Source organism: Haliotis rufescens, unplaced genomic scaffold, assembly GCF_023055435.1.
Source record: "Haliotis rufescens isolate VD_foot unplaced genomic scaffold, xgHalRufe1.0.p SCAF_5, whole genome shotgun sequence".
Lineage (NCBI taxonomy): Eukaryota > Metazoa > Mollusca > Gastropoda > Lepetellida > Haliotidae > Haliotis > Haliotis rufescens.
Window position 1 is genome coordinate 11,762,027 of NW_025964223.1, and position 24,719 is coordinate 11,786,745.

General features: G+C 41.1%; 1 protein-coding gene across 2 annotated transcripts; it reads right to left on the reverse strand.

Annotated features, from left to right (window-relative positions):
• Positions 1 to 1,530: 1,530 nt before the first annotated feature.
• Positions 1,531 to 18,957, reverse strand: LOC124111032 (F-box only protein 3-like). 2 transcript variants are annotated; one of them, XM_048383941.1, is made up of 12 exons: positions 18,818 to 18,957; positions 16,602 to 16,796; positions 15,444 to 15,533; positions 13,949 to 14,103; positions 13,228 to 13,345; positions 11,389 to 11,470; positions 9,412 to 9,583; positions 8,144 to 8,228; positions 6,515 to 6,640; positions 5,891 to 6,006; positions 3,985 to 4,098; positions 1,531 to 2,223 (listed from the first exon to the last, which is right to left on the reverse strand). In XM_048383941.1, the coding sequence occupies exons 2-12, from the start codon at positions 16,688 to 16,690 to the stop codon at positions 2,117 to 2,119; spliced, it is 1,254 nt and encodes a 417-aa protein (XP_048239898.1). In that variant the 5' UTR covers positions 16,691 to 16,796; positions 18,818 to 18,957; the 3' UTR covers positions 1,531 to 2,116. The 2 variants fall into 2 exon arrangements, with proteins under 2 accessions (XP_048239898.1, XP_048239899.1); XM_048383942.1 differs by lacking the exon at positions 18,818 to 18,957 and adding an exon at positions 17,056 to 17,550.
• Positions 18,958 to 24,719: the final 5,762 nt, after the last annotated feature.

The window sequence follows — 24,719 nt, forward strand, 5'->3', positions numbered from 1 at the left end:
GGTCGGTCTGACATGACCCCTAATGGGATGTCTTCAGATCTTTGTTTAGCGGTAGCGAGAACTAAGGTCTGATTTTAATGAGATTTCAGACAACACAGAGTATATTTACTCATGGGACCACAAAACAGAAGCGGAGATGTCGGACTGCACAAGGTTTCTATATGATAATACAGGTGGCTGCGTCAGGACTGAAACTTTTAGTCAGATTAGACAGAAATCGGATTACAATAAATGTAATGAAATTGCTTTTTAAACCTGTACCTGAAAAGTGAAAGAGGAACCAGCAGTCATCCAGAATGTGACATAAAGATGAGGGGTGTCTTTCGTAGAAGGCACTGTTTTGGAATGACAATTGTTTCAGAGTGAGTGAGTGAGTGAGTGAGTTATATCATGGCATGTAAGTTCATGGGGTGGGAGCCCTAAGTCATGTAGGTCTTAAACTTTACCATTTTGGTGAAACCAGAGACCATATAATCTGTCGGTGCTACAACAGTCCTAGCACTAGGAATGCCTTGTTTAAGTGGGGCTGCAGATATATTTTGGAAAAAGTTCAAAATTTATAATCCTTTTTCACTGTTAAATATATTAACACTGAACCAAAAATATTAGTTTTACCACTGCATAACACGATGAAATACTTAAATAACATACTATAGACATATATGTACAGGAATTGTATGTAAACACAAACCGCATACTGATTGTGTGGAGATTCCCAGCATGTTCCCACCACAAAACTCCAGCTACCTTGAGACGTTCGCAACTCCTTCATGGGGATCTCAGATTGCTTGGAGATGAACTCACAAGAGCCTGACCATGTTAATTTCTTGTTTAATAAATAGCCTACCATTAATTATGCAGAAGTAAATATTTTCAAAAGATGACTGAAAATATTCTCCAATACAATAAACAGTTTTTCGTTTGAATTTGGTTTAAAATATATGTGCCAAGAATTAAGACGAGTTCTATGGATGAACATCTTCTTTATTACAATTAGTGCGACGTTTCGGTGTAGATCCTAACACCTTTATCAAGCAAGTGATATCACTCGTCTTACTTCATCACACCAACTTCTAAATGCCACTGAAAGAAGTTATGTGCCAAGAGTTTACTAAGGTAAAAAAACCTATATCAACAGTAGCATGTTGTTTTTTTGTCTCCTTCTTATTGACCAAGATAATCTTGAAACTGTAACACCAAACTGACATGCTCTGGTCCAAACATAATAGTTGGCCTTGGAAATTAAGTAGCTTTTCATTATTAGTTATCACTGCTTGAAAATTTCCTCAATTATTTCGCCTTTTTTAAATACCTTTCTCTCGATGATAACAACCATTATTCACAACTATGTCTTTAACAAAAATTTTACCAAAATGGAACAAATCAAACATTCTCCCCCCCCCCCCCCCCCCCCCTCCCCCCCTAAAAAAACCCAGCTCTGTACAACCCTACACATATTTTCAAGAAGGTCTTGTGTAAAAAAATACCATCTTTTCATGACAAATAGGAATCATCAAACAAAAAACAATCAACAAAATAGACACTTTGTGACTGTTGTGTACGAACCAAACCAATGAAAACAAGATTCTTGAAGCTGGTGTAATCATGACATGAGCATAAGGTACAAGCCACATGCTGAAAGATATATCTGTGGGCTCCGATATCACGTTCACAGCAACTGTTTGATTGGCATTCTGGAAGATGGTGAGTAGATAAGAATCTACATCAAAACATCCCCAAATGCAATGAACCAGAAGTTGTTATCCATAAAATTGTACATGTTCTTATTGAGTTCACAGTAACAGCACTGTTTTAATCCTGTAAGTACCAGAAATGGAACAGATTCTTGAGCACACATGAATGTCATCTTTGTGTCTCTGTGCCTGTGTACAACATGAATCAGCATCTCCGTCTCTGCTGGCTGCTGATCTCCGATCCACATCAGTCCAACCACCTTCCGGTTCCACTCCCGCATCCCCATCCCGACTTTGATATCTCGTCGCTCGCTACCCATCGTCACTTCGACCGAGACGGGGCCTGGGTGTTCAGATCAGGGAGATTGTGTCCGCAGTAATCCTGCTAAACATCATGCAGCTGAAGGACATCCTGGAGCTATTTACAAATTCTTCTTTCTTTCTTCGACTCTCTCCTTCCGCTGCGCTGACGTTTCGTAAGGCTGACATTTCATGTGAAACACTGGACACTCTATGCGGAATTCGGTGTCTGAAATAACATGTCAAAACAAAGTTGAAAAGCATACTTGTTTGTGTTGGACTCTGATTAAATTGTTAAAACCCGGATTGGAAGCCAAGAAATCTGTGGCATAGGCTGTATCTTCATGTTAAAGTTTCAGCATGTTGTGCAGAAAAGGCATGGAGAATAGCTGATAATCCCTCCACTGTGTGTGAGCACATACACACACAGAGACACAGACAGACTGACAGACAGACACAGTGACACACTCGCATACACACAGACACACACAAACACAGACACAGAAACACACAGACAGACAGAGTGACAGTGACACACTCGCACACAGACACATACATGAGGAAAGATGCACACACAGACACGCATACACACAGACACACACACTGACATACACAGACATATAGACAGACACACAGACACACACCTCCCCACAGTCATGTGCATGCAAGGCTTTATCACAGTTAGTTTATCACAACTTACTCATTGTCCCAGTACAATTTGATTCAAAATATTGGCCCAAACAAATTCCACGAAAATCTTGACGAGTTTTCTTTTTCACAAGAACTGTAGCAAACAAAGTGTCTTGGTCAAGTTGTCAACTTTTTTTAGTTCTAGGAAAACACCTAACAATACAAAATCTCCCATTACCTCTACATAAATGAAGCACAACTTGACAACCCTTTTGATATATGTGCAAATAGTGTGTACTTAAATCAACTGAATGGTTAGACGCCATTGACATTTGATAGCAGTGGATAACAGGAAATATACAATAATAACAGCGACAAAACCTTTTCCCTACCCTTAAGAAATCTTTGCCCCAAACAGAGTGAATTGTACAATTCAACTTTATCATCAACATGTGTTTTTGAATCACTGTCAAATAGCGATGATACCTGGAGTTTATGAAAAGGTGAGTGTATCCTGCACCACTGGTGTACCCATCACAAACACATGCAAAGGCAAGTCAGTCGGTAACAAATGTTATTTTAATTAACAAGCCATGTTAAAAAATGTAATTTCATGAGCATCATATCTCCATTCTGTAGTGGTGAATACTCTGGACCCAATAACCAACATAGCTTCATTCCGTTTCAATTTCATAACCATCACCATCACAAAACAGAACCGAATTCTTGAAATTAACAACCAATCAAAACACCTCTTTTGGACACAAGTTTCGCATAGATCAAAATCAGTACCTTATCCAAAGTACACTCGACATGATTAATCAAATTAGAAGACTTTTACAACTTAAAGCAAGAAAAGAGGTGCGTTGCAAAGCACCAATCTCTTGAAAGTGATGTACAGCAATTCGCCTTACAAGAGTGCACTAACGTTCAGCCGCTTGCAAGTGAAACAATCGCTGGCTGAGGGCACTTTGTACTCAAACGTAAATGGCGGCTGACTTTGACAGCGGAACAAGAAATCCTTGACTGGATCAACCGGGAAATGAGCAAAAGCTAACATCGAATCATCCTCAGTCTGCTCCATATCTACAAAGTAGTCATAAATTTCATCAGCTCGTCATCGAGCCTCTCCTATTACATTTTTCATTAAGTCAAGGCAACAAAGCAAAAGTTGCAACGCGATTTTGAAAGAGTGCGTAAGCGCTTCAAACTGTTGCAGACCCCAGGATGAACGATTAATTTTCTTTCTCTAAGCGATTCATAAATCACAGCTGAAAATACACAACTACAGGAATACCATACAGACCAACTGTCCCTGCCCCAGCGGCACATCGGACAGTTCCACTGATCTTCAGCTCACCTTTATTGAGACTTGTCATAGTGAAATAGCCCTTCATGTTGCCATATGTTGTAGGGAATGTCGTTCCACTCTCCCAAGAATATTCCTCTCCAGGAATCAGAACTGGGTTTTCACCTGTATGAACAGAAACTGACATGTAACCATGGCAACTGAATCATGTTTTTACCAGTATCAAAGTTGATACTTTACAGAACCTGGTTTTCACCTGTATCAAAATAAACTGACACGTCACCATGGTAGGGGAATCACATTTTATCTGTATCAACAGAAGTTGACATTTAACATAAACAGGTTTTCACCTGTAGCAATGGATACTGACATGTAACCATGGTAACAGAACCAGATTTTCACCTGTGTCAACAAAAACTGACATGTAACCATGGTAACTGAATCACATTTTATCTGTATCAACAGAAGTTGACATTTAACATGACCAGGTTTTCACCTGTAGCAATAGATAATGACATTTTACCAGGGCAACAGAATCAGGTCCTCACCTGTATCAACTAAATGTGACATGTAACCATGACAACCAAACCAGATTTCCACCTGTATCAATAGAAACTCACATGAAACCATGGCAACGGAATCAGTTTTCACCTGTGTCGACTGAATGACACTGACAGCCAGCTCAAAATGATCTCAGTACCATGACTGTCTTATATTCCTGGGTGCCCTTGTACAAAGCGATCTTAGCGCTTAGGTGATTGTAACTCTCATACCTTAACATAGACATACGACAGTCTGAGCACTAAGTTTGTTTTGTACAAAGGTACCCTGCACCTTAAGACAGTCTTAGTGTTAAGATAGTTTAGTCCAACTGAGCCCTCAGCACAATCATTGTCAGGAAAACATGGAGAAATCAATAACATCAAAATCCTAATAAATGGTTCATACAGAATTTCAGTCAAAAAAGTATTGGCCTTTTCAAGGATCCATCCCCTAAATTCAATGCCAAGCAAATAAAAACATTTTATCACACTTGCCCCAAAAGGATTAAATATAAAGTACCATGCTTCTGGCCCTTCCAAACAATCTGTAACAAATTCAGGTATAACTGATTCTAACTGAAGGGAGATAACTCTATGGTTACTAACGACAAACATGTTAGACTGGGCTCCTGTCTACCTATATGAATAGACAGGTGGTGTCCAATTTCTCACAGGGTGTGATTGGACGACACTAAACACAAAACTCACTGGTCCTTTGTATCCAATGTTAACAAATGACATCCTATGTGAAGTCTGTTTGTGAGACTACAATTGCTCTCGCTACACTTAACCAGAGCAGAAACGTTTGCTGTAATTACTTGAATACTTTCAAGGTGTAGACATGATGTCATGTTTATAGAAGTCAAAGAACAGTACCCATGTATGCTCGTAACTGGCAATGGTACAGATTTGTCCTACTATTTTGGAGTGCCACCTGCTGGCCAGAAGCTGAAAGCTTTCCTCACGTCCCAGCAGTGGAACCAGCTGACAAACATGTTCATGTTTTCTTCTAAGTTTTCACAAGATTTTAATAAGATTTTTCTTAACCATAAAAACATAAATGTCTTTTAAAGTTATTGACTTCAGAGGGTGCTTGGTCCAGAAAATTGAAGGTCTTTTCAAGAGTAAATCTAATTCAAGGCCTGCACAGGGGTGTTCACCTTCCTTTTTCAAACAAATAAAAAAACCATTTAACTGAATCATTGGTTTGGTTTGGTTTGTTTGTTGTTTAACGCCGCACTCAGCAATATTCCAGCTATATGACGGCGGTGTGTAAATAATTGAGTCTGGACCAGACAATGTGATATGTTTGCAACAATATGAAGAAGACTACAAAATGCAAATGGTGTCACATATTGATTACATTCCCTTTAATAATTCAGGTGAACCAGTCAACCATGACTACAAATACGCACCTACAACTCCTGGTCCCTCCACAATTTCCTCATTACCATCCATGTCAGTGATGGACCAGTACCGTGACACCAGCTGACAGGACTCATACACGGGGGCATCGTCATGCATCTTCATCCTTCAAACAAACACACTGTGTCATACAGGTAGCGCTTCTTATCATACTGCACACATGAGGAGAATATTAATTAATCAGAGTGTAAATTACTTGTGATGTCTCGCTAAGGTGCTCAGGTGGGTACTTATGTTAGTCTGTTGACGTACAAGAAGTTTTTGAGGGTAGCAAGGTGCTAAGGTTGGTACTTACATTATTCTGTAGACATAGAAGAAGCTCGGGGATGCACGGTACTTACGTTATTCTTTAGATGTAGAAGAAGCTAGGGGATGCACAGTACTTACGTTATTCTGTAGACGTAGAAGAAGCTCGGGGATGCACGGTACTTACGTTATTCTTTAGACGTAGAAGAAGCTAGGGGATGCACAGTACATACGTTATTCTGTAGACGTAGAAGAAGCTCGGGGATGCACAGTACTTACGTTATTCTGTAGACGTAGAAGAAGCTAGGGGATGCACAGTACTTACGTTATTCTGTAGACGTAGAAGCTCAGGGATGCACAGTACTTACGTTATTCTGTAGACGTAGAAGAAGCTTGGGGGATGAACGGTGCTGAGGTCTGGCATAAAGCATGAGCCTGCCTTCACTGTGAACATGCCTCTTGTTACACTCACACAGTCAGGTACATCGAGAAACCTGTAACACAAACAACACATGCTAAAATGTTTACACTTCATTCTTCTACTCTGACATGTATAAAGACATGATGATCACTGAGGAGGAACAACATCTCAAGTGTCCTGGCATAACTGTCCCAGGGTTCTGTCTTTATTTCTCATCGTTACAAGAAACATGTTACCTAGTTATGTGTGGCTGCACGTAAACAGACAAGTTATACATAAACATCACCTTCAAAATAAATTAAACACGCTAGCATTTTAAAGCAAGACCTCTGTTTTTACTTTCTCGATGTTTGGATTCGTGTGTAAAATATCCTAGTTGGTAGATAGGAAAAAAAATAAAGGAGAGAGTTCAGATTTTCTTTGTTTGTCAGAAGGTGATCTCAAATTGTTACCATGTGCCTAACGTCTGTCTTGTCAGTCTTGCCCAATATTAATCTATGGTACACACAATTATTATTTTCATAACTTAGGACAGACCTATTTTTTATCGTGTATTACAGATCCGCTTGACAGAATTTTCCCTCATTTCAAAAAATTATAATATTTTTTTAATAATTTGCCAACACAAAAACATTGATGGATTTCTCAATGGAAGGGAAGCAACTCTTCCGCAATTGTCACCTGCCATCAACAGACATGCGACATGGGTTTTACACTTGATGACTGCTCTATCTCTTCCAATCAAATCATGTCTTGCTCATTACTGTCGTATGCACATTTTTTTAATAACTGAAAATGGCGCCTAGTTGGGTCCGGTTGCGGTTTGTGAAATTGTATTTATTGGCATTTCTTGTATGGTTTTGCACAATGTTGACAAAGTGCTTTATCCTAATGGACACAAAAAACAACAACAGTTATCTAATTCAGGAAGTACCAGAAATGAAGCATACTTCCACAGATATAGTCGGGAAGGTAATTTAAGGTCCCGACGTTTACTACAATATCTGAAAAACTATCGGACCTACTCCAGTCAAAGTTGGTATGAGATTATTAAACAGTCATACATAACTGGATATTACATTCAAAGACAATCGGTGCATGAATAAAATATCTGTCTATTTAGCTATCACTATATTTCATCAACAACCAGACCTGTTCGTCACGGGTGGAACGAGCATTCATTGAAACAGCCATCTGCATAATGCTACCCCTGCGTCACAGGGCCATATGACACAGTTGAACCAATCAACTCAACTCGAAAGGTTGCATGGGAATCACGCACGCCATATACGGTGTTAGCGTTTGGCGTCTCAACGCGAGGATTCCCCTGCACCCTTTCGAGTTGAGTTTATTGGTTCAACTGTGTGTCATATGGCCCTGGCCCCATTTTTTTTCTCTCCTATATCCACAAAGTACCCATATTAATTCGAAGAATTAAAATTGCCTCATATAAAATATGTTAGGGTTGGCAGAATCAACAAACCAATTCAGTAATGTTAAGGCAAAATTCCACTCCCGTGTATTGCAGCACACCAGCGAACTGCACATTTGTTCCGACAGATTACATAGTACAGACCTGAAATGACAGCCCCTGATTCTGTAGAAGATTTCCTTGTCCATAATCTCTGCTAGCTCCTCCAGCCATTCCGTGTAGTTGTTGCCTGTCATACAAACATGAAGCCATTTCATATGTATATACCGTCGGGCTGATCATGGAGTATTGTTTGTTTGTTACTTAACTCTGCACACAGCAATATCCCAGGCTATATACATACAGCCTTTACATCATCGTCTGTACCAGACAATCCAGTGATTGATGTAATCAGCAGTGTTCAACATAATCAGGGTAAGATAACACATAATCCACTAAGTGCTCGAGCATGTCCACCTGATCCATATAGTCACCCCTGGTCACAAACAAAGTGCCTTGCGACATATTCTAAACCAGAATTGGCGCAGGTCATAAAATAACAAAGACAAAGTAATACAAAGAAAACATTATCAAAATCTTATCATGCTTATGTTGAGAACAAATGTTCAAGGGATTTTTTATTCAATAGAAAAATAGAGACAGCTGAGTTTAGTGGGCGAGGTTTAACGCCAGTTTGAACAGTAATTCAGGTAAAACATCAAAACTCATTATGACGTGTATAATGCTACACAGCTGTGTTTTTTGGGAAAAAAAGTGCGCACTATACTCAAGAAAATACAGTATATCACGGTGTGTAAGCTTGATGTTGGAGGAAAACTAAATTACATAAACATATGTCAAAAATGAGAATATTTACAGTCAAACAGTTTTTTTTATTAATTTTTCAACATTAAGGATAGATTCCGTGGCATAGCAAGAAAAACAACTACCGTATTCGATGTAATAAGCGCCCCGCTCTAATAAGCGCCCACAGCGATATTTGTTAATATATTGGCTAGTGAACAATCCCATTTAGCACCCCTTCCGACTGATCAATGTACACAAGACTTATTTATTCGTGTATAATATGTGTGTTATATGCATCTTAATTATGGGCAATTAAATTCTGGAAAAACGTATCTGCCGTATATAAACATTTCAGGCTGACAGCATAAACCACAAAATTTACGATCTTTCAACTGTTGTTTTTCACCAAAATAATATTCTAACAAGAAGAGCCCCCTATTTCTAATTTTGAGAGTGCCCTGGGCGCTTATTATGTCGAAAATGGTAAATCTTAGAAGAAGAGGGCCACGTCGAACACAGCATTCAAGGCACTCTGCCCATCATGACTCACATCCTTTAACATTGACTGACATTTGTCAATTTATTCACCGGGTCAAAAACTACAATCTACATATATTCAAACAAACCACATATGAACGCATCCAGATCATCGTCTTTCGAATCTTCATCTGCACAGGGGAAGAATATCTGACCATTGGGAATGCCAAACTCGTCCCTGAAGCTCATCAGCTGGCAGCGCTGTGTCATGCAGCAGTAGGTGATGGGCGTGCACCCGGGGAGGGGGGCATCGTCCGTAACCTGCCAAGAAGCATTGGTGACACGTGTTATCTTACATTAAAATACTATCTTCTGACTGATAAAGGAGCTGGCAGTAGGTGATGGGCGTGCACCGGGGGAGGGGGGCATCGTCCGTAACCTGCCAAGAAGCATTGGTGACACGTGTTATCTTACATTAAAATACTATCTTCTGACTGATAAAGGAGCTGGCAGTAGGTGATGGGCGTGCACCCGGGGAGGGGGGCATCGTCCGTAACCTGCCAAGAAGCATTGGTGACACGTGTTATCTTACATTAAAATACTATCTTCTGACTGATTAAGGAGCTGGCAGTAGGTGATGGGCGTGCACCCGGGGAGGGGGGCATCGTCCATAACCTGCCAAGAAGCATTGGTGACACGTGTTATCTTACATTAAAATACTATCTTCTGACTGGAGCTGGCAAATATTTTCCTTGTTTCCATGTTGGTGTAGCGGCCATAAAATGTCTGAGTCCCGTGATGGGATTCGAACCACGAACCTTCTGATCCGAGGTTGGACGCCTTGTCCACATGACCAAAGAGGTTAACCCTGTCAGCAAGCTGACAAGGTAAGGATGTCATCTGTTGGATGACTCCACGCCCTGCTACATACTCCCCCGTCAACAGAAGGCACGTCCCGGGCCGCATAGTAGGGTACTGAGGCTTATTTTGCTCAAATTTAATATGAACATGCTCAGCCCCACGTTGGGCGCCAATGTAGCGGCCATAAAATTTCCGAGTCCCCTGATGGGATTCGAACCACGGACCTTCTGATCCGAGGTCGGACACCTTGTCCACATGACCAAAGAGGTTAACCCCGTCAGCAAGCTGACAAGGTAAGGATGTCATCTGTGGGATGACTCCACACCCTGCTACATTGGTATGAATTTCATGTAACCTGCTGAGAAATCAATCAGTACACATGTTAGGTAACTTACTTATCTCATTGAGTTTCAGAAATGAACCGATATCTATCCGAATGCACTGGGTAAAGGGAAGTAACTTGGTCATTACTCGGTCTGTGATGAGTTTTGTTAACTGAGTGAAACTGAGGACATATATTCTGGGCCTGTACAAATGATCATTGGTAAGGAAAATATGTTGTTAACCGATCCCTCAGGGCATATGGTGTGATGTACGGTGTGTGTGAGCCTATGGCCTATGGTTTGAACACAGGGTATATCACATCATATATACCTCGAGATCAGTTACAATGAATTTACCGACATTCATAATGTTTCAATACATTTCTCCATCACCCGTGACAACATGGCAGCCTTGTGGTGTGTTTCTATATAGCGCAGACTAAATCAACTTCATGTTTCAAAATAGCGCAGACTAAATCAACTTCATGTTTCAAAACAGCGCAGACCAAATCTTGGTCAGTACACCAAGCAGCAGGATGCAAAATCAAAAAAATGTTTTGAAATCTAAATGAAGGTGTTAATATAAATACAACCAAATGATATCTTAAAAAGACACATTGTTTTCACCTCTGTGATACGTTTGTCCATAAAACAAGAAACATACATATCTCTGGCTTTAATGAACTGTAATCTAACATACATTTTCTTCCCTTTGAAACATTAAACCACAAGTGTAAATATTGTATGTTGTAATTGGATCTAATAATGGCGCACCTGCCCAAAACAATCTTAGCACTACAACTGTCCTCATCTTTATGTTTGAGCATGGGAGTTATCATGGTTATGATCATCAAAGTGCTAAGATTGCTTCGTGCAAGTGGACCAATGAGACTATTTCAAACAGCTTCACCTAAGAATCAATATGTACGAATGGAAACTTACAGAGAAATTCTCAGCAATAGTTTTGCAATCCAAGAGTTTTTCTGATCTGAAGTGAGTTGATATTGCAATACAGCCAAGCAACCTGAAAAACACAAGTATTGGTGGAACACTGACTGTGGACCATGATTAGGTCGTGGATGGGGACTGGTGGAACACTGACTGTGGACTGTGATTAGGTCGTGGATGGGGACTGGTGGAACACTGACTGTGGACTGTGATTAGGTCGTGGATGGGGACTGGTGGAACACTGACTGTGGACCATGATTAGGTCGTGGATGGGGACTGGTGGAACACTGACTGTGGACCATGATTAGGTCGTGGATGGGGACTGGTGGAACACTGACTGTGGACTGTGATTAGGTCGTGGATGGGGACTGGTGGAACACTGACTGTGGACCATGATTAGGTCGTGGATGGGGACTGGTGGAACACTGACTGTGGACTGTGATTAGGTCGTGGATGGGGACTGGTGGAACACTGACTGTGGACTGTGATTAGGTCGTGGATGGGGATCTGATGGAACACTGACTGTGGACTGCAATTAGGTCTTGGATGGGGACTGGTGGAACACTGACTGTGGACTGCGATTAGGTCTTGGATGGGGACTGGTGGAACACTGACTGTGGACTGTGATTAGGTCGTGGATGGGGACTGGTGGAACACTGACTGTGGACTGCGATTAGGTCGTGGATGGGGATCTGATGGAACACTGACTGTGGACTGCAATTAGGTCTTGGATGGGGACTGGTGGAACACTGACTGTGGACTGCGATTAGGTCTTGGATGGGGACTGGTGGAACACTGACTGTGGACTGCGATTAGGTCGTGGATGGGGACTGGTGGAACACTGACTGTGGACTGTGATTAGGTCGTGGATAGGGACCAGTGGAACACTGACTGTGGACCATGATTAGGTCGTGGATGGGGACTGGTGGAACACTGACTGTGGACTGCGATTAGGTCGTGGATGGGGACTGGTGCAACACCTACTGTGGACTGCGATTAGGTCTTGGATGGGGACTGGTGGAACACTGACTGTGGCCTTTGATTGGGTTGTGGATGGGGACTGGTGGAACACTGACTTTGGACTTTGATTAGGTTGTGGATGGGGATCCCCATACAAGAAATGGTTTGGGTTTGACCGTGTTTCATTAGAATCTCATTCCATACAATCATGACAGGGTTCTATGCTCACATAGTAGCCAATGGTTTGCCTGCACCAATGATATAGCCAAGACACTGGTGACACACTTAAGTTGATGTGTCATGAGATGTGGATATTTAAACATGACAGCCTTCTTATAACATATGTACAAACATTTCTTTGATAGGATGTTTATATTTTACACTAAAATCATTGATTTCTTTAAACTAAACGGTATGAAAAGGACCCTTTCTGGACCAACTAAATCTGAATTGTTCAAGATACAAGCAAACCATTTACATGTCATCACATAATTAATGACCTGTGTTCTTATGAATGAGAATTACAATGCTGTTTTTTTAAACACGCAAAAAAATAAACACCAAAATGTATGGCAAAAACATGAGCAAACTGCCAATTCTAGAATTTTGCAGTAAGAATTTTCCTAATATCTGAAAATGAACAAATGCTTGGCTAAAGCTGAATTTCTTAGATGTTGGTAAAGACATGGACACATTTGCCTCAAAAGTTTATATATTCTTTGAGGCATACTCCTATACTAGATCATGTCCAAATTTTGCAAGTGACAGAAAGAAAACATGTCAGATGTCATTCATGTAAACATATAAAAAGAGGTCTTAATGTTTCCCATAACTTGAAAATGTCCTGAGCAGCTTGTACAAGAAGCCACTTACCCTGGCCCAGCCCCTTGTTTCTGTCCATTATAAATCTTCAGGGAACACCTCATATCATCGGGGAAACGGCAACCCAGTTTATTCTCTGCCTCCCGTAACTGTTCCTCAGTGGCTGGAGCTGAAAATTCAGAAAGCAGCATCAGAGGATCATCTTTGCTGATAGAATTTCTGATGTGACTGGGCAGATAAACTGGGATTAAAGTATAGTCGAGTCCCTACTTCTGTGTTTCTTTCCATGTTATAGCAGGTGCTCAAAATAGGGAATGGATCTCGTAGCCAACCAGAATAGTGCTTCAGTGTGTAGATAATTGTGCCATTGTGTGGTTTTAGTCTCTCAAGCACACACACAGACACACATACAGAAACGCATACAGACACCCCCACACAGACACGCACGTACACTGACATGCACGCACACAGAGACAGACATGTACAGACACACACAGAAGCACATTGATACAGACACACACAAACACACAGAGAAACACACTCACACAGATACAGACATACATACAGAGAGAGAGAGAGAGAGAAACACACACACAGATACACACAGAGACAGACAGACATGCATGCACACACAGACAGACACACATTAATAGAAAACACACACATTAATACATAACACACACACAAACAGACACACACACACATACACTGACACACACCACCACACACACACACACACACAAGAAAGGCAACTTGGCATCCTGGGACTTACGCAGGAGCGAGCCAGTGATGACCTTGTCATACTTCTTCAGGTAGCCCATGATCTTGTTCCATGCTGTGCGAATCTTTTGGTAGACACCGAGGACATCGCCATAGTTTCCATAATACTTGACAAACAACTCCTTCCATGAACTTTCCTCAGGGCATCTGTCAGAAGAAATACCCAGAGATATAAGAAGTTCCACAGAAACATAGAGACATCCGGAAATGATCTGGAAACACAGAGATGCATAGAGGAGGAGTTTCCATGGAAATAGAGATACATCAGGAAGTTCCTGGAAGTGATCTTACAAAACTTTGGTTCAGGTGAAATAAAAATATAAGAAAAAAGTGCTGAAATTAAAACACTAAAGGATACTGGGGCACAGGTGGCCCATTCGTCTAAGGCGCCGCGATTCGCCATGCTCGTGGGTTTCACCGAGGTGGTAAACATCTGAGGCCTGCATCACTTAGGGCTTTCCTCCCACATTGAGCTGACACGCCCTGATGTAACTGGAATACTGTTAAAAGCGGCATTAAACTCAACTCACTCACTTACTCACCAAAGGATACTATTCTATACTTTTTTCATTACTGAAATTAGTTAATAAATTCAGTGAGAAGAAAACAAGATGTTAATTTCCTCAGATTCCTTTCAGTGTATCCATAGAGGAGGTATACAAAGTGGGGCCCCGACATTACAAGTATATTGCTGCTTGATAAAACTTGATCTGAACCTTGATCTGAACAGAATGACCTGCGTATGGCATCTTGTCTATGGAACAGTCAGTCAGTCAGTCGTTTACCACTTCAGTGAAACCCATGAGCACGGGTATGGTGCTGACAAACCTAGAAACATAATCAGGGCAAACTGCGTTTTCGAACTCATGATCCTAGGTTTCTGACCAAGGGACACAACTCTGTACAGTGAATTGCACCGCCTACGATGTCCGGGCCACCTGTGTTTATGTGACATCATACTGATTTGTCAGACATATAAGCTCCGCCCCTGAAAGTCCCTGTCAAAGTCTAGTATTCTAGTCAAGGACCAATGCATATATAGATAGTCCAGTCAAAGAACACTGTACAAAATCAACATCCGGATTCTGAAATCCATTCAATTCCATAAATACTAGACTGTTATATATGGTAGAGGATGGGAATATGTACAATGCGTCCTACATCAGATGCTACTTATTTGTGGACCCGTGAACATGGTGAAGATCCGGAGTAGAATAGATCTTCAGCAACCCATACTTACCGTAAAAGGCAACTATGCTTGTCGAAAGAGGCGACTAACGGGAATGGGTGGTCAGGCTCGCTGACTTGGTTGATGCATGTCATCGATCCCAATTGTCTGGATTGATGCTCATAATATCAATCACCGGATTATCTGGTTCAGACTCGATTATTTACAGACCGCCGTCATATGGCTGGAATATTGTTGAGTGAGGCGTTAAACAACAAACCAACCAACCAACCTATTTGTGAGCAGTGGTAAGACTTACTCCTGCAGCAAGAAACATTTGTCACACTGTGTCTTCCAGAGAGAGTCATCAGCAGCAACGCTGTGGAACAGGCTGCTGACGAAGGACAAGCTGAAACAACAGAGATGGAAACAAATTTGTTTTTAGTGCGCTACAGGGCACTAATTAAAAGAGATCAGGTGGTCTCTTCCAACTCTAAATGTGACAGCAAGAGAAATACTTTTGCGCCATCTTCAAAATCGTGAATCTCACTTCACCATGAAGGAGATGGGTATTAAGGAGTTGATAGTAAGAAAGTTTGCCCCTTCTTTTTAACTGAACACAACCAGCCAGGTGACACACAACCAATCGAGATTCGCTGTGCAGAGTTGCGTCCCTTGGGCATGCCAGAAACCTATGATTGTGGGTTCGAATCCTGGTTCGCCCCGATTATGTTTCTAGGTTTGTCAGCACCATACCCGTGCTCGTGGGCTTCACCGAGGTGGTAAACGTCTGAGACCTGCATCACTTCGGGCTTTCCTCCCACATTAAGCTGACACGCCGTGATATAACTGTAATACTGTTAAAAGAGGCGCTAAACCCATCACACTCACTCACAACCAATCAGGTGACACAACCAGCTATGTGACCATGGTAACACGCAACCACTCGGGTGACACAACCAGCTATGTAACCATGGTAACACACAACCATGAGGTGACACAACCAGCTATGTAACCATGGTAACACACAACCATCAGGTGACGCAAACAGCTATGTAACCACGGTAACAGACAAGCCAGGTGACACAACAAGCGATGTAACCATGGTAACACACAACCACACAGGTTACACAACCAGCTATGTATCCATGGTAACACACAACCAACCAGGTGACACACAACCAACCATACAGGTGACACACTGTAAGCATATAATCCTCAGTTATTAACATCATTTGGGACTTATTCTTTGCTGAAATCCCCACAGGGAGACAAGTACATGGTAAATCGAACTTATTCTACCATGGAATTCCTGGAGGGAGGCAAGCATGAGGAACATTAGACTTTTGCGTCTATGAATCCCTACAGGGAGACAAGATACAGGACATCCATACTGATATGGAATGACACAAACCTATCTTAACCCAAAATTCCCATGTGCACACCTAACCCAATTTCTGATTGGAACCCTACTCACTTTATCAGGTCTTTGTGGTCTACATGTTGAAACACCTGCAGAAGTATCTCAGACGGCAAGTGCATCAGAGTGGACGACTCACAGGCCATTCCAGCATAAGTTCTTCTGCCTAGAAACTTGTACTAGTCCTCATAGCTAACACAGAGTCAATGAGTCATTTCATCCATCATGGCATCATCCAACAAACTGTTGCACCTGCAATGTACCGTAATTATAACAACAAATATGTCACAAGAAATAAACGTTGTGGTCGTGGTCGTTGTTTATCGTACAATAAAGCCTGGCAGGGAGAATAAGCCACAGCCCCGAGTGGTATATTCTCCCTGCAGTGTTTTCTTATACCATAAACAACGACCATGAGTTGATTATTTCTTATATGAGATATCAAAATTATCATGATTATGTACAGTCTCTATAAGGATGTCAGTATAAAAACTGCTTCAAAAATATTTACCTGTATGATGATTCCCAGAACAGAATCTGACCTCGGCAATATTGGACAAGACAATTTGACCACATGAACAGTGGAGGTAAAATTTAGTCTTTCCTACATATTCTCACAATTTTCATGACGATTATCTGTACCTTTTCTCCCAATACCGATTGTCATGTCTCTCTCGATCATTCAACCATTGCGTTTATCTACATTGCACAGCTACATCCATAAACAACTCACAAGACACTTCCCTCTAAAAAATAGAGTCGTCCAATTTACGAGGCTTATTTGAATATCCAGAAATGACATCATTACAGAACAATGTTTTATCGTGAAATAAACCATGCCTCGTGCTTCATCATGTTTATTGTTCTTCCCGATTTATCACATAGCCATCTTACTTATATGAAAATATAAAGCTCTCCTGGTATCAGCAGTTATTTTCAAACGTTTCAAATTTGAATGATATTACCAATTGGTAGCCTTGTGGTTAAAGCGTTAGCTCATCACACCGAAGACCCGGGTTCGATTCCCGACATGGGGACAATGTGTGAAGCCCATTTCTGGTGTCCCCCGCCGTGATATTGCTGGAATATTGCTAAAAGCGGCGTAAAACCATACTCACTCATTATTACCCATTATTTCTCAATCCTTTTCGCTCCACTTCAGAAAAATACACTGATCACAACCGCCGCTTTAGAAAACCACAATTGCTGAATGAAGTCAACTTGAGCTTTGACATCGTTTCTCCAGTGACATCCTTACACCACAATAAGATTCAAATGATGTCGACAAAGTGGTCTGGATGACATTGGATTAACAACACAATGGTAGGGTTGAAGTGATATTTGCCCTAGTGACTAGTGTACATACAATTGTTATGAACTCATGCAGTTATTTCTAACTCAATGGCTAATAAGTAATCTTGAGTGAGTGAGTTAAAATTTAACGTCACATAGGCAATATTACATCCATATTGTGACTAGAACATTAATAATAAACGTATAAAAACCTGTCATCGACGGACAGTATAATAACTAGATCTAGACTATCACAGTTTAAAGTAAAACTAGTTGTGAACAATTAAAAGAAAAACCTATGATTCAACAATACATTATAAAAACAGGCTGATAAGTACCATTACTGAACAAAATAAATATTGTTCAAGATACACGCAATCATTTTTTTTCACGTTTTGTAGATTAAAACCATAGGCTTATGTCGTTTTTAGTTTAATTCCTATCATATGACTATCATGATAGCCTATGTGACACACGTTTATGTCTAAAAACATTCCACTACCATGTTGCGGGCATTTGTTTAATTAATACCAACGTTGATCAACACATAGTGCGATAAATACTATTACTGAACAAAAACATTATACTTTTCATGATACATGCATTCATTGACTAAATTGGTTTTATGTTTTTTTGCAGACTTAAATGTCGTTTTCAGTTCAATTCATTTAATGACAAACATGACATGACACACGCTTTTATAGCAAAACTTTCCACTGTTAAGTCGCAGGAAAATCTTTTATTAATACCAACGTGGATCTATATATAAAGCAACAGATCAAACGGGAATGACTGACACCTTATAACCCCTACATTGTGATATCACAATGACAGGGTCGTGCACGTATTTATACAGCTATTCAGTGAGCGACGTCGATTGACTGACTCTCCTCCGAGATCAAGTCAGTGTCTCGACTGCACTGAACGGCGGAATACGGAGTAATGTGGAAATGAGTAAGCGACCTTCGTAACGTACATACCTGGGAAATCCAAATCGATGATGTGGAACCAAAAATAGTACACAAATAAAGAGTTATCTTCCCTTCTGTGAATGTCATTGTGTTCGTAGACCGGTTCCCGTTCGTTCCTGCGACAGACTTGGGACAGACTGAAAGGAAATGCAAGAGCAGCGACACCAAGCGGAGGATCCGGGAACCAGCCTATTGCATTCGCCGCCAGTCGCATCATTCTGTAATCTACACGACCATTCGTGATCAACTAGTGCTATTCCGGGAAAGTTCTCTTGTTCACTGGTCTCTGCCTCACAAGTTCCCGAACCATATTATTTTCCCTTCCACCCAACCCTTTCTGTAATGCTATATACGTCTAAAAGAAGCAAGTCTAGATTTTCCACAGATGTAAAAGTCCCATCTCACTGGGGCGCCTTTTCAATTTAAATGGAGTTGTATTTTTCCATCAATATTATTTATTTTCAGAGATTAAGCGGTATTCTACGCCTCAGCTCACGATCAGCCCTTCATGGTTTATTCTCCCTGCAGTTTTTTTAGTATTCGATAAACAACTCCAACTCGTCCTCTATTTCTTAAATAAGGCTCGATGCAAAATGATTTTCATATTGACGATCTCCCTTTTGCATGGGTGTGCAAGAGTCTGTGAGCAACACCCAAATTGTGGTGTTAATAGATGTGGACAAGAATTGACAGACACAAACTCATAACAGTAATGTATTTATTTTGTCATTGTTTTGTTAAAAAAAGGTGACGTAAAAAATATGAATGACCTAGCAGTTGGTATTTCTTGAAGCTATTACCCGGAGTCAGATAACTGTTATCTTTTTGGACTCATGAGTTTTGGTTGAGACATTTACAGACAGAATTTTACGCCTTGTCATTGCCCATACTTTGATTCAATAAAAGTCGTGGCTTTGGTGAACCCAGGATCAATGGTATGGTGATACAAAAACCATGGATAAATGAAATCGTGAAGTTGTGAGTCGAAAGACGTGTAGCTCAAGTCACAGTATCTTGAGGTGAGGTGAAATGGGGCTTAACGACGCGTTCAATATTATTACACTTATGTAGCGGTGTGTGTGTGTGTGTGTGTGTGTGTGTGTGTGTGTGTGTGTGTGTGTGTGTGTGTTTGTGTGTGTGTGTGTGTACTAACGCAGGTTTTATTGTGCTGACCCATTGACATACCATGTCCGCAGTTTAACATGGACACCTCGCCACGACACAGTATGCTCAATCCCAGCCGACCAGTCCTTGTTTAGTCCCCTTAATGCCGACCGCCCTGTAAGGTAACAACAAGTGGCATCTGTCAGTATGCAAGGCCAGTGGACATATGGTATTCCACTCTCGGGGCAGACGCTCTGTCCACTTGACCACGGAGGCGGTCCACACTGTCTTGAAAGGTGGCCAGGTCATCGATATTACGTTCGTAGTTCGAAGACATATCAAGTTATATCAAGTCCATCTTCCCGTGACAAGCATGTACACCAGCCTATTATATCAAAGCCTAGTTTCTAACCTTGCCACATCAAGGCCACTTTTCCTGACTCGACCTTCACCTCCCGTAGATCACGAGTTCACGCGACATCCAATCAGATCACTGTTCTTATCTCGTATAGCTTCACAAAGATGGGGAGATCAGATAACGAAAATATTCGCGATTTCACCACTGACACACAAAAAACATAGGCAATCGTTGGGGGGTTTAAAAGTTGAAAAAGACATATTCGTCTCAACAAAGACAGGCAGCGGTAAATCACTTTCATACGAAGGTGTACCAGTCGTGGATGTTGATTTTGTGAAACGTTTTCTGGTTGGACCTTCGATATGTGCGATAGTCCAATCATATTTAGCACAAGAAAGTTGGCTTGATGTGGCAATAGTCCAGGCCCTCAGGGAGCCGTTAGGGGGTATCGTGAAGATGTGTCTACAAGCATCAAGTTTGGCACAGGTGTAGACCAGAACATACTAAACTCATTTTTGGAGGGCGCCAAAGCCGGTGATCATTGGGGCCGCCATATTGGCAAAATCCAAGATTGCTGTCAGTCCTTATTGGATTTTGTCCTAACTAAATAACCAAAAGTCATAGGATCATGAATGAAGGCTCTTTTCATAGGTTTTTGACCGCAAGGATTTTGACATACAAAATACGCTATTCATTTTAGTTGTCAGAGTATTTCCAGGGGCAGACTTAAGGGCAAAAACTTGCAGGTTTAGGTCTCATTTGGATGTGAAATAATTGAAAATTGTACCTGTGATATTGCGCCAACAAAGGAAAGTATCAATTGGGAACTTTGCTGTGTATGCCAGTCAGATAAAAGTGGAGTGTCTCAAACACCAAAGGTAGAAGAACTTTTAACTCTTGGCAGAGACCTGACTGACTTTAAGGAAATCAAGTAAGGATAAGAATTTATGGATGAACAACTTCTTTATTACAATTAAGAGCGACGTTTTGGTGTAGGTTCTAACACCTACACCTACACCGAAATTAAGAGCGACGTTTTGGTGTTGGTGTAGGTTCTAACACCATTATCCAGCACTTGCTTGATATTGGTTTGAGAACCTACACCGAAACGTCGCTCTTAATTGTAATAATGAAGTTGTTCATCCATAAATTATTATCCTTACTTAGTACTCTAACTTCTAAATGCCTATCAAAGAAGTTAAGGAAATCAATGCCGTTCAGTCTGATATTACAGTCCTCTTTGATCAACTAAATAATGGATCAGGTATTGCAGCAACACTCCGATCCCATAATGCTTAGAGTCACAAAATATGTACGAGCTACTGTAGTAGTTCTCGTGTGAAGAGGCTGCGTTAAAAACATGAACACAGAGTTCACCCCAAAAACTCAGATCAGCGGGGGCATCACATGGAAAAGGCAGTGATGTCAAATGCTGCATTATCTGTGATGGAGATGACCAGACCAATATGCGCAAGGTGGCAACTGACAACGTAGATGCAATTCTTAAAAGCTGGGCAAAGTAAAAAAATAATAACCAGTTGAAGGGTAAATTGATTGCACAAGCTGCGGATGCCCATGCTGGTGATGTTTTGTATCATGTTCAATGCTATTTGCATCTACGAGAGTCTGCACCTGCTGCCGATCGTCGAGCATCCTAAAGCCCTGATCCACCTGATTTTCGTCAAATTGCTACAGAACAAATAGTAGCCCTTGTTGAGGATTCAGCCTCCATATATCAGCACTTCGACAGATGTACCGAACACTGATGGAAGAACAACGAAGTCCCTGTCACGATACCAGGCAGCCACATTCAACATGGTTTAAAAAGCATATTCTCAATCTTCTTCTCACAGGAGAAGGAAATCTACATTTCTAATAATACAAAGATTGCAGGTGAGTCCCAGCTTGGTCAAGATGATGCCCTATTAAAGGGTACATTGTCGTTCAAAAGTCCACACACAAGTTCAGGCTCACTGGAAAGAATCAGTCACACGAACAGTCCAATAAGAGTCCACAGGCACATATACATCATTATGGAACAGGAAGTCGTCACATATCTCTCTAGGGTCCATGAAGTTGGAGAGGACCTTCATGCACAATACATTTCACAGACGCTCGATAAGGTTACAGTGCCAGTGTCAAACACTATCAGGCATTATATAATCCTGACATTCGCCAAGCGTCCTGATCTGACCAAAAAAGGAATCAAAACCAGTGGTTTATAGAAGAAAAATATAACTCTAATCACAACCCTCTTCCTTTCACTACAATCACTACAGATGTAGATATGGAAGAGTTTTTTCGTTTTGAAAATAAATGGCTGATAGTGGTTCACTTCGATACGGCAACAAGTTTGATACTCTGGAATGCATCAAATCGCCAATTGGTCGAGCACATCCAGCCAAATTGGCCGCAGTTGTTGTGGCCAATCTTTCCTCAGTGAGGAGCTTGTCAAGATATTCCTTCACCTGACACGTGCTGTAGCACAGGGCCACCAGACAGCTTATGTTCGTATTGTTGATAGCGACATGGTGGCTTCTCCTCTACACTGGCAGAGCTGTGGGTGTGTTTCGGTGGCGGGAAAAAAACTCGCGATATTCACATCCATGATATCTCTCCCTATCTTGGACCTTTGTGATCTCTGACATTGCCGCTTTTCCATTGCATTTCAGGGTGCGACACGGCATCACAGCTCCTTGGGTGTGGCAAGAAGACTGACTGGTCATCTTGGCAAAACACACCTGGACTCAATGAAACACTGGTGACTCGAACCAATCAACCAGAACTCTTCAGCCTTGAGTCTCTTCACATGCAGAAACTGGAACGATGTGTAATTATCATGTTTAGTAAGGGGTGTGGTTTGGCTGAAGTCAACAAAGCCAGACATCGTCTTTTTACAACTGAGAATACACCACCCATTCAGGCAGCCTTGTTTGAACACATAAAAAGGGCACGGCTTCAGGCAAGCCTTTACTGGAATCAAGCAGCCTCAGTTCGGCCGGAAATCCCTGACTTTAGTGAATAGGGATGACAAAAGGAAGACGGTGGTATCTGGTCACCATACTGGACAACTCTCGAGGATACCAGTAAATCACTTAATTGGCCAAAACGCACTTCTATGTCAAAACAAAGCTCAGATTTGGAAACCTTGAGGTCAAAAACCTATAAAAAGAGGCTTCATTCCTTAGTTTGGATGTGCATTTTTGGTTTTGTTCACTAAGATGGGTCGTATGGCACGGGAATTAGTAAATACAGTCAAACTCTCATGTGCATAATGCTTATCTACCTGGTGGAATCACTAGTATAACATAGTCATATCAACATCTTTCTTGACAGGTTGATTGGACAGGTGGAAAAGTGGTGCCTGCAAACTACCTGAGTTTAATTTACTTATGGGTGAGTGTCAACCCAATGGAACACCTCTGGGATGAACTCGCTCGACGTGTACGTCAACGTCAGAACACGCCGCAGACACTTCCGAAGGACAGAATTCGTGCACTTATCCAGTGCCGAGTAGATGCAGAGCCGTGATTGCTGCCCCGGGCGGTCACACGAGATACTGAGTTCAGCGCCACCTCGTGGCCTTATGTGACATGACAATGAACACTTGTCAATGCCTTTGTACAACGACAACATGTGACTATGTAGCTCCAAAATGTCATATTTGTATCTATGATATTAAATTAAATATATCAACTTTATTACGTACAATAAATTTACTAAAAATCTACCTTTTACCTGTTTTACCTTTTTTAATCTTTTTTGAAGCGTGTATATGTTGTCAATGAGTTTCAGTATACTCGCCTTAATTCTGAAAATATCAAGCTGCCAGGGAATATATGAGAAGAGCGGAGTGGAAATGTGGACAAATTTAAAAGATATATACTTGAAAACTTAGACCAGAACATAACTCAATTTTGCGGATAGAACATTTGGTAGCAGGTCTTCGCATAGGTACTAATTGTGCCCCTCTGCTTGTCGAACATGTTTCTGAAGTGTTTCTCTTTAAATGTATATAAGCTCTGCACTTGTAATTCAAAATTAAGATATCGTGTTTAGATGTTTTTTTAAAAACTGTAAACACGCTAGAGTGTCACTGGATTGTCTGGTCAAGACTCGGTTGTTTACAGGCCGCCGTCGAATGACAGAAGCACTACTGGCCGGCAACAAACAAACACTTACTTTTGTATGCAAATTGTGTGTGGCGGGATATGCTTACCCTTTTCGCGAACACCCGGTGTCAGATTTTCTGTGATCAATTCATATAATTTTAACTTTAATTTGCCTTTTATGCCCAATGGAACATGTTTCGGCAGATAATCGAGAATGATATTTCTCTAGCATTGACATATTATATTTCAACAATGCCAAGACAGATATGTATCTCCTTCTAATCTATCTGCCAGAGTAAGAATTCTATTTTGTATGGAGGTTAGAACTTTTCAGCCT

Coding starts and splice junctions, on each gene's coding strand:
- LOC124111032 (XM_048383941.1), bottom strand. CDS start 16,690: ATGGCCTGTGAGTCGTCCACTCTGATGCACTTGCCGTCTGAGATACTT. Junction 4,099..5,890: donor GGAGGGACCAGGAGTTGTAG/GTGCGTATTTGT, acceptor CTGTTCATACAG/GTGAAAACCCAGTTCTGATT. Junction 2,224..3,984: donor TATGACAAGTCTCAATAAAG/GTGAGCTGAAGA, acceptor ATGTTATTTCAG/ACACCGAATTCCGCATAGAG.